The sequence below is a fragment of the Geospiza fortis genome, unplaced genomic scaffold (genome assembly GCF_000277835.1).
Source record: "Geospiza fortis unplaced genomic scaffold, GeoFor_1.0 scaffold171, whole genome shotgun sequence".
Lineage (NCBI taxonomy): Eukaryota > Metazoa > Chordata > Aves > Passeriformes > Thraupidae > Geospiza > Geospiza fortis.
In genome coordinates, this window is record NW_005054313.1 from 902634 (window position 1) to 913264 (window position 10631).

At 46.6% G+C, this 10631-nt stretch overlaps 2 protein-coding genes across 3 annotated transcripts in view; one reads left to right on the top strand and one right to left on the bottom strand.

Annotated features, from left to right (window-relative positions):
- Positions 1–7219, top strand: part of ABHD2 (abhydrolase domain containing 2) — a 26938-nt gene extending 19719 nt beyond the window's left edge. Inside the window, exons 8-10 of the mRNA XM_031055929.1 lie at positions 314–383; positions 1104–1188; positions 1847–7219. Of these exons, the coding sequence (XP_030911789.1) occupies positions 314–383; positions 1104–1188; positions 1847–2043 (352 nt within the window). The 3' untranslated portion in view covers positions 2044–7219. The remainder of the gene's footprint in view (positions 1–313; positions 384–1103; positions 1189–1846) is intronic.
- A 1932-nt stretch (positions 7220–9151) lies between these two features.
- The window catches only part of RLBP1 (retinaldehyde binding protein 1), a 7483-nt gene continuing 6003 nt past the window's right edge, over positions 9152–10631 (bottom strand). Inside the window, exons 7-9 of one of the 2 annotated variants that reach the window (XM_031055960.1) lie at positions 10480–10631; positions 9743–9808; positions 9152–9635 (exon numbers count right to left, since the gene is read on the bottom strand). The exon at positions 10480–10631 is cut by the window's right edge and continues 1 nt beyond it. In XM_031055960.1, coding sequence (XP_030911820.1) covers positions 9477–9635; positions 9743–9808; positions 10480–10631 — 377 coding nt within the window. In that variant the 3' untranslated portion in view covers positions 9152–9476. Of the gene's footprint in view, positions 9636–9742; positions 9854–10479 lie in introns of both variants that reach the window. The other variant, XM_031055959.1, reaches the window with a different exon arrangement.

The following is a 10631-nucleotide window of genomic DNA, read 5'->3' on the forward strand; positions in this document are numbered from 1 at the left end:
GATGAACAAGATCCTAACTTTCTTTCATTCACATGTACAATTAAGTGAAGTGGGGTGTTTTAAAAGAAACACCCCGAGGGCTGCTGGTCTTCAGTTTGCATGTTTGACTTGCCCATGCTCTCAGAGTATTTGAGAAGGCACAGAAACCATCAAGCCATGTGCTGCCAAAGGGTTTTGCAAAGAGACCGGGTATTAAAAAAATTGTCTATGAAAATTGAGTCATCATTCCTGTTTCTGCATATGTGTCCTTACTTAAAAGTCATAGTGACATGGCTGAAATAGGTGATATTAATGACAATCTGCTCTATTTCAGGAAATTCCATGGCTACAGCTCACTGAAGGAGTACTATGAAGAGGAAAGTTGCCTGCATTACTTGCACAGGGTAAGCTCTTGCAGCAGGCTGCTCTTGCACTTGAGGGAAAATACTCTGTGGTTCCTTTTGTTGATACCTGCAGATGTCTTAGCTGGGATTTTCAGAAATAATCAGGCACAGTATATTGGAGTGGGATTTCAGATCTTGCTACCTCTTACACTGGGGCTAAATTATTTGGGTTCTTAAGTGCATATAACTCTGGCAGGTGATAGCACCCAAGAGATGGAGACAAAGCCACACATTCAGCTGAACTGCTCTGAGTGTGTGAGGATACAATGGGAAATGGGTGCCTGCATGGAGCCTGCACCTCCAAGGAAGAAAGGCTTACTGGATTCTATGGAGGAGACTCAGGACACTGACAGGCAGATGCTTGAGCAAAGTTTTGCCAAAGTGTAATTGAGATCAGTTCCTCCATTTTCTACTGAACCAGAGAATGGAGATGTTCCAAGGGAGTTTCCTGGACTTTAACCAAGGTGTCCATAACAGAGCTGGCAATAGCTGCCTGATGTGCAAAGCAATGCAGAGTGAAAAAAGGGTGTGGTTATTTCAGTTCTAAGAATGGGGACTCAGTCTATTTGCTCTCTGCCTCTTAGAGGAAAAAATTAACTCTGAAATAAGAGATCTTAATTGAATTATGCTAACATACTTTTACAGTTGGTAGATTAACATTCAAATACTAACCTCATTCTGGTTTGGTTTCTTCATTTCATGTCGTGTTTCCTGATGTAGATCCATGTTCCTCTTCTGTTGGTTAATGCTGCTGATGACCCTCTTGTTCATGAGAGTCTTCTATCAATTCCAAGAGCTCTTTCAGGTATGCTGAAACAGCCTCCTCCAGCTGGACATATTTGTGTACTTACAGCTTGCTTACCACATCACAATTCCTGATTTCAAAGCAGCTCGACTTGCCTCCTTACATCTGTAATGCTGTGGGAGGTGTGCTAAGCCTCTTTAAGTCACCAATTGCTAGAACTAACAAGGCTAATCCTGAGCAGGAGAAACTTCAGTCCTTTCAGGCACCTGTTACACTTAGAAGCTTGAAAGAGGGGGCTGCTGCTGCTTCATCACACAAAGAGTGGGTGCACAGGGAGGGAAGCAGGGTTCATTCTTTTCCTGGTCAGAGGTTGTGAGCAGAGAATTTATTCCCAGCTGCTTTCAGACAGAAGCAAGCACAGAGTTTTTCACTGTCCATGCAACAAGATGGCTGATGCACTGTCAGAGCTTGGTGCAGCTTGACATGATGCAAATAGTCCTAGTTCCAGGGAATGTGAGTTAAAGGTGTTCATTTGTTAAAGAATGAGCATTCTTACAGCAATATTTTTAATTATTATTTTTATTATTATTATTATTATTGCTGTTAGGGCCCAGTCAGCAGCATCTCTTGGGCAGCCTTTGTCCTGGCAACTCAAGATGCTTTCATTCTCAGCTTGAAGATGTTATCCTGGAACTTTCTGCCTCTTTTTCTTTTACAGAGAAAAAAGAGAATGTCATGCACGTGCTGCCCCTTCACGGAGGCCACCTGGGATTTTTTGAGGGGTCTGTGCTGTTCCCAGAACCTCTTACCTGGATGGATAAGCTCGTGGTGCAGTATGCCAACGCCATCTGCCAGTGGGAGAAGACAAAGCCTCACTGCTCAGATGCTGAGCAGGCTGTGTCTGGCCAGGAGTAATCGACCCAAAGACTCTGGATCACTTCAGTAAATCTCTGTTTGGGAACATCTTGCTCCCGCACCTGCTGCTTCAGGTTTCCATTCTCTTTGATATCCTATGGCTGGGGTTTGATCACCATGTGTTTTTCCAAAACTGAGTTAAAGCAGAGGTTAACATCTGGTCAGAGCCTCTTTGGATATCCAGTCACATGGATTTGTAATTTACTGCTCTGCTTGAAGAATTGGGTTGCTGTCTGCAGCTTGTTCCAGGGCTACTGAGCTAAAGACTGCTTGCTTTAATATAGCAGAAATTTCACATGTCAAAATCTCTTTACCTGCTGGTCAAAAACTTGATCTGCAGCATTTGTGTAGGTGTAGATGATGGGATAACTGTGGCTCTCTTCTCTCTCTGGGTGCTGGAAAATCCCTGTACCAAGCCACAAGCCAGTGAGTGGTTCAGCCTGTAAGCCACTACAGTGTGGCTTGGAAAAACAGGTGCTTGACTGCAAGTGTAGTGTCAGCTTTGCACCATCTCAAGGGAAACATTTTAGTACCTGGGAATGCACTTGCACAGGTGAATCACTTTAAAAATATTCAACTTTTCCATGCTTGAGCTGTGAGTGGATTGGGGTGGCTTTGTGCTGCATCTCCAAGTAGAGAAAAGCTGCAGCCTGGTAATGCCAGTTAATGTTTCTGTGTAAACATGTTCTCACTTCAGGACCTGATCAGTCACCTTCTTGTCACCTTTGCCTCTTTTTAAATACTGTTATCTTTTCAGTACTGGATTCTTTGTTTGACCTGGGTCTTTTTAAGGCTGGCTCTAGCTTCCAAATGGAAACCCATGATTAAGAATCTGCAGGATTTTTTCTGTGAGCTCAATTTGCTTGAAAGATTATTTTATGGAGAGCTGTTGTACTCTCTTAGGGATTAATTGGTGGGGGGTAGGGTGTATCTGTTTAGATTTTCTCCCCTTATGTCAGGGTAAATAATACCAAAATTCTTCCCATTAGCTTTCAGAGCATCAGGTGGGTTTGAGACATGTGAGTTGCCTTACAGTTGATGTGGAACTGGTGTTCCCAGCCCTGTGCAACTGAAACGACATCTTTTCATGGCTGACTACTTCCAGATCTGTGTAATCTGTAGGATTACTGGCTCCAGTAAGACACTGGGCTCTTTCTCACTAGAATTTTTTTTCCACAACCAGACATCCCCTTCTAGTTTTAATGTGCAAAGTGAAGTGTGAAGGCTGTTTGCAGGAAAGCTGGCTACTCACCTGTGCTTTTCCCTCAAGTGGCAGCTATGGTCTGTGCCAAAGTAGTTATTAAAGGAAAGTTGTCCTGTGACAATCTGGAGACTGAAACTAGTGGTAAAAATATTTTTTTTCCCTTACTGTTTGTTCTCTCAGTATTGTAGGGTCATTAATCCATCCATAGGGTTTCTTTAGCACAGTGTCAGTGAAGTTCTTTTCCTGTCACAACTTCCCTCATCAGCACTTTATTGCTTCAGCCTTGGTCTGTGTTCCAGGCACTTTAATTTATAGCTTAAGGGTGAAACAAGCTGCAAGTCTTCAGTCTGGTAACAACAAACCTGGGGAACAAGCCTCCTGGACTGCCCTGTCCCTGAACTTCAGCAGGTTGAGTAGGTGGGGTTTCATTTTAATAAAGCAATAATTAACTATTGTAGCAGATGCATTGTCATATCAGGAAATTCCTTTCATTTGCCTTAGGTCAAACACCTTGGCCTGTGATCCACGATGAACTGTGGATGTCTGCACATTCTCCTAGTCAGTAAATCTGGGCTTCTTTTTTTCTTCAAAGAGAAGATGAAACTAAGTAAAGCTACAGCAAGATTTGGCTGTGCTTGTGGCTGTTCCTTAAGAACTATTTTAGGGCATCAGTTAGCAAGGATATTCTTAGCTGATGGATATCTTGTCTCTGTGTTGTTATGTTCTTATTCATACTGCATCACTAAAGTATGTCATAAAAGACATTTCAGGGTTTTTTTGCTTAAGTAATGTTCATGTAATATTCATTGGGTATGACTTAAATATCTCCTTGCTTCAGCAGAAGTGGAGTGTAAACAACACATGTACATATCAAATAGCTACAGTATAAATTTAGGTGTCAAAGTCTCCCAAAATGAGGTGAGCAGCTGGACAGTTCTCAAAGCAGCAGGACCTGTGGCTTTGTCTAATCAAGTAGAGATTTTTCTTTAAACTTGGAGAGCCTTTCTGAGGAGTACTCCTTCCTACCCCACAGCCCAAGCCTTCAGAAGTGCCAGTGCTGTGGACTTTCTGAAATTCTCCACTACAGAAGTACTGTGGGTCTCTGTCTTGCTCCTTTGCCCTGGTTTTGCACTTGAATCTAAAACTGTTCAAATCACTTGTGAATTGACTGAGTCTGGCTTATTTGGTGAAGGACAGCTTTTGTTGTGGCTTTTTTGTGCAAGGTTTCTGGAGCTTGAGCTTCAGCTTAAACCTGTAGGTGGAAGCAGTGTAGAAAAAAACCTGTTCTCTCCATCTCAACAAATTTGATGCTTCCTTCAAAGCAAGAGTTGTAGTCAGACTTGCAGCAGCAGTCAGACTTTGTCCAGTCCTCATCTGAAATACTCTTATCTCCCAAAATAAGGCAATACTACTCTTGTTATGTGGGCAGGTGGTCTTTATTTGCCCAGTGAACCCAGCCTTAAATGCAGTCTGAATTTTTCAGTCTTAGAGGTGAAGTCTTTCATCTCTTGTCCAAACACATGAGGCTGCTGAAGTGTGCACTTGTAGATCATTGCAGTGTGGTCTGATAGAGCAGTTCAAGATTACAGCCTGGTGAATCTGACATGTGCTCTGCTTAGTTTCAAACTGGGATTAGAAAAATCATTAGGAGATCTCTTCCATGAGTAGTCTCATGGTAAACACACCTTCCCCATCACTGAATGTAAGTAGCACTTGAACATGAGCCCTGAGGACCCTCTCAATCAGACAGCAAGTTGCAGAACAATTACTCTTTGATGGTTAGGCTGGTCCAACCATCACCTTTACCATTTTTCTGGAGCTATCTGAAGATGGTAAATAAGCAGCTCAGACTTGCTCTGACTGAGCACAAGGAACTTCAGCTTCCACTACATGAGCTCTGCCAGCATTTTTAATTGTCCCTTTGTTCTAAATCAAGGTGTTTTCAAGTGGGTCTGGCAGTGTTGTAGTTGCACTGTAAAAGCAAACAGTGAACTTCCTTGCAATCCTTTTCCTGAGTGTTTTTCTGCAGTTCCTGTTTATGAAGGTATGGGTTACAAAGACAGGGCATTAAGTAAAAATGTTGGGAACTATTAACTCCAGTACTGAATTTAGCCAAGCTACCTGTGTGTCATCTGTCCTGGGTCTGTCACAAGTTCCTAGACCACAGCCCTTTGACACGTGGTGCCTTGCCCTTTTCCTCCTCCTCCCCTGACATCAGCATATCTAGAGACTTCAGTAACAGCTCTGTCAGAGCTTCTGGGGCTTTGCTTTTTGGTGAATGAATTTTCAGACACTGAGGCACACCGGTGATGCACATGGCACAATTGAGTGCTGACTTAAAGGACCTTTGTGGGCAGCCTACAACTGGCTGCAGTCAGTTTCAAGGCTGAAAATAACGATGTATATAATCAGTGGATCACTTTCAACTCTCTGCTCCTTTAGCAGTAGGAACTGAGTCATAGAAGCAGGGTTTGCTTTGCTTAATGTGTGACTTGTTATCCTGCAATCCCAAAGTTTTTGTCTGTTAACACTCCAGCAGCATAGCTGGAGGTAAATTGCTCAAGTGGCTACATCTCAAAGGAAAGAGCAGAGAGTACCATCTTCAGGACTTAATTGCCAGTTTAGTCACCTGGATTGCTTCCAGGTTTTTCTGGAAATGCTATGCTTGTCTGGAGCTTAATGAAATTCTTCAATCTTTTTTTGTGAGACCAGAGAAGGCCTAAGCCTTGTGCTGCCTGTGTAAGTCACTTGTAAAGAACATCTTGTTTCTGCCTTGAGTCATACTCCATGTCTGTATCCCTTCTGTGGGTTGGTTCATTTGGCAAGGTGCTGGAGCTACAGTGACTCAAAGCAGTGTCTCTTCCATGGCTTCTAGGTGAAAAGCAAACAGCCCTTCTTGGTGTGAGGACTTTGTGATTTTTCTCCAAGCTTAGAATGCCTCAGAGCAGCACCAGCCCAAGGGAGGGTGCCCTGTTCCTGTACCCTCCTCTCACTGGCAGTGGCAGTGACACTGGCCTGGACCTCCTCAGCTGTCAGGGGAGCTTAGGCACAAGTGCCATCAATGAGTCAAAGCAGTTGCCAGCTTTCCATGCTGTGCTGGAAAGGTTCTGGAGTTACCCTGAACATCTGCACAAGGTGGCACAAAGCCCCTTTGCTTTGGTCTGGCTGACAAGCTCCCATTGTAATCAAAGTTCTTGCATGACCAGAGAGGAGACAGACAGTTTTCTTCTTGGATCTCCACTATAGTTCTGCTGGGATGTTGAGCCATCTCATGGTCCCTGCCAACTGGAAAGTCTTTAAAATAAAATTTTTAAAAAGCCAAAAAACCCCATTTGTATTTGTTATAACCAAATCCTACTGCTTTGCCCAAGTCAACAGCTTTCCAAAGGGGCATATTGTCTCATTGTTACATGATAGCTTGACTGTAATTTCCAGTGACAGATCTCTAGCCATTCTTCCTTAGAAAGCATAACCTCTTTCTCTGAAAGTTCCTAGCCAAAAAGGTGTGTAAAGAGCTTGGGAAGAGGAGACCTGTGCCCTTGTTTTTCTCATGCAGCTGTGTTAGAACAGGCAGAGTGACTTCCAGTGGTCTTGGTGAGCAGTTGACTATGAAAATATTTTCAATTTGGCAAAATTTTATTCTGTAACTATCTCTAAATGCTGCCCTGAAGAAGCCTGTATATTGAAACACCCTCCCTGCTGCCATGTTCTGAGTCAGATTCTCTGGAGCTGAGAGCTGCAGGGGAGATGATTTGCAACTAGCAATGCAATTTTTCTATATCTGCTGATGTTTACCTTTAAAATTATATATAAATATATATAAAACTGTCTTTGATTTTTTTCTTTAATTTTTGTTCTTGTGTGGTGTAAAATGGAAGTCATTGCAAAACAAAATGTAATTTTGTTATCTTTGATTCAGTGGGGTTTCTTTATTTAAAAATAAAGGACTTATTGAAGTCAGTGCCCCAGCTAGTGCCTGTGTGTGAAGTTCCATATGTTGGCAGAGGCTCTCAGTCTTCCCTGAGGCCCAGCTTGGGGAGCTGGCTGGGGGGAAGGTGATACAAGTGGTGCTCAAGCCTTTCCTGGTTGCTTTTTGTCTTCTGGCCAAGAAGAGGTCTTTGATGCCACTCTGGTGGAGAATGGGTGCAGCATCGGCTTAAAAAAACACATCTGCCATGAAGCTACTGAAAAAGAGGTATTTTGGCCACTGGAGTAGAACATCTGTTACTTTTCCCTATGTGAGAACAAGTGCATTGCCTGCTCTTGCAGCTGCTGGCAGAAGAAACACAAACCAGCACCTCTGGCCAGGACAGTGAGATCTGCGAGCCTGGGGTGTACCAAAGCACTGCTCACCTGCCCTAACAACTCTCCACTGTGTGATTTATTGCCTACAGCCCAAGGGAGGGAGTTGTGGAGGGGAGCTGGGGCTGGTGCCCTGCTAGGGCAGCTGGACTGGGTGCTCTGTGGGACGCAATGGCCTTCATCTGTAATTTATTGGCCATTGTGAATTAGCTGTTAGGTCCACTTCAGAGCTCCTTCCTGCCTTGCTCAGTCACTCAGCTCCCAGCTCTCTGTGCTGCTCTCCGTCTCCCCATCACAGCAAGCTCCTGGCTGACAATTTGTCACAGGAGTGGTGAGCAGCCACAGGCACCTCCCAAGGGCTGTGACTGTCCCAGTCCAAACCCCAGAGGCAGCAATGTGATACTCCTGTCTCTGTGGATGAGTTTTTTCCCCTTGTTCTGTTTCCACAAGCTGCAGTTGCTCTGCCTCCCAGGCAAGCTGTGCTGTTGTGTTTGCACTGGCCTGATGCTTGCAGTGTTGTCACACGTGGTTTCCTTGGGATGGCTCCAGGTACAGAAAAGAGCCAAAAGAGGTGGAGAAGTGCCTTTTGCTCTGTCTCTGGACTCTTGCACAAGGTTGGCACAGCCTCAGGCTTTGGGACTCTCCATGCATGGACTCACCAAGCAGCCGAGGCTGGAGCAAACATCCAACCACAGACAGGCCCTGTCCTGTTTGGTTTGAGCCTGAGCCAGTGCTGAATGTGGCTCTTGTCAGCACCCTCCACCTCGGCCAGCTCTGGGTGGGGGGGCTGATCTGGCTGATGAAAAGAACCCGGGTGGGGCTGGGAGGGGGGACAGGACCCACTGTGGGACCAGGCTCAGGGAGAAGGTAACCTGGGCAGAGACCAGGAGCTTGTTCCTCTCTGAGCCCTGCTGCTGGCCAAGGGAGGAGATGGTCTGGGAATGGGTGTTCAGTTGGCTCTTTGGAGGAGATGCCTGGTTCATGAACTAGAACAGACTCTCTAGACTGGGACTGCTATTTATGCCTCCTTCCTCCCCACCTGAGCAAGCTGTAAGTAGTGTCAGGTGCAGCTTGTTTGCTGCACAGGTACCATCCTTTGCCCTCCATGGTGACTTTTGATGGGGCTTCCCTGAATGAGCTCCCTTTCACAGTGCCCTGCTAGGAGAAACAACTGTGCTGAGGCTTTTGAAGGACTTAGGAGGGTACATTCTGCTTGTCTTTCAATTGTTTTGTGATTGAAATCCATCTCCTACTCCCAAAGGCTCCTGCAGGTTCTGTTCTCCTCCCTGCCCAAGCAGGAATTAGGCAGAGACAGCTCCACCTGGGACCCTGGTTGGGTTTTTGTTTGCATCTGTTTCTCTTCCCTGGTTAGAGCAGATAATGAGGAACGGGGGTCCCTTTTTTGGGCAAGAAAGGGACTTGATCTGGAATGCAGGGAGGATGGAGATGGGCAGTGCCTTGGTCTTGGTGCCAAGGTGCAGTCAGTGATGAGGGGACAGGAGTCTCCTGTCAAACACTGGCACTCCTGGTCTCCTTAGAACCACCAACACAGCCAGCACCCAAAAAGCTGTGCCCCTGTTCCTCACCATGAGGCACCAGAGCTCTGCTTTAAACACTTTATTTCTGCCTCACTGTAGCCCTCCCTTCCCAGAGCAGACACTCTCCTGTCCTCCCCTTGCAGCTCCAGGAAAGGCTGTGGGAGAGGGCTGGTGGCCTCCTTTCTCCACCACCTCTGAAGGGAAGGATGCTGTTCCTGGGAGGGACAGCCCTCTGCCTGGAGTGGGGACAGGAGGGACAGGCATGGAGCAACGCACCCAGGCTGCTTCAGCACGAGCAGTCACTCAACCAATGCTACAGGAGGGAGGTGGCTGGGGTTAGAGGGCCACCTCTGGTGCTGTGGTACAGGGGAGAGCAGCAGGCTCCTGCTTTAGAGAGCTGTGTCCTCAGACTCGATGCGAGGCCCAAAGAGCTTCTCTGCAGTTGCTTTGCCATCGTACTTGGGCAGGTTGCCACCAAAGTCTGCTGGCAAGATGTCAGCATCGATCTCCTGGTAGAAGGATTCCAGCTCCTCACCGTGCACAAAGACCTGGGGGAGATGGGAGTGACCCTCAGCAGAGGAACAGGACAGCTCTTTCCAGCTGCTGTTTCACCCAAGGAGGTGCTTTTGCCTGCAGGTCCCTTTCCCACACTCACCCTCTCCAGCAGTTTGCTCTTCAGGAACGGTTTGACCACGTTGTAGGTGGTGGTGAAGTACCAAGGCTGGTGGATGAAGTGGACGGCCTTGAACCGTGCTGGGAAGGAGTCCTGGGATCCCAAACCCAGACACAGATGGTTACAGATGGTGATCTTACCTTTGCTCAGATCTGAGCGGGCAGCAATGGATACACCAGCAGTGCTACAGCTCTCCTTGCTCCATGTCCCCTTCTCTATTTGATGGCCCTTTTCTCTTCTGACCCAAAGGATCAAACATCCCCACCTCAGGAGTACCAGGGAGCTGAAGAACCTCCCAGACAGCTCGCTGCTCCCACCCCATGAGAAGGACCTTCCCTGGGAAGAGCTGAGTGTCTTTGGCATTTGGTCCTGGAATGCCTGTGAGTCTCCATTCAGCCTGGACCAGGCTGAGCTGAGAGGATCATGAGGAAAGCCCTCCAGGCCATGCCCATGGATGCTGCAAGGAGTTGGTAGCACTGCTTCTGGTCAGACATTTGAGAAGGCAGGGAGATGGGGTGGGGAAAATTTTGCAGGGTTAAGCCAATTAGCTGGCAAGGCTGGGAGAGGGTGATGGGGAACGGCCTCTCCATGATGCTTTCTCATTGTTCCAGCACGGTGGCAATCCCAAACCCTGCTAGCCCTGCTGCCTCCCTTTTCTGAGCTCCCTGCTTCCCCAGGGTCCCCTCTGCCCCTGCTGGGTGCAGACTTTGCCACCTCACCTGCAGCATGTCCACCATCTTCTTGAGCTCAGAGGGTTTGATCCCTGATGCCTGCTGCATGGTGAAGCCCTTGAAGTTCTCAATGATGCAGAACCCATTGATCTGGGTCTCTTCATTCTCCAGCAGCTTCTCCAAGATAATACAATAGGCAC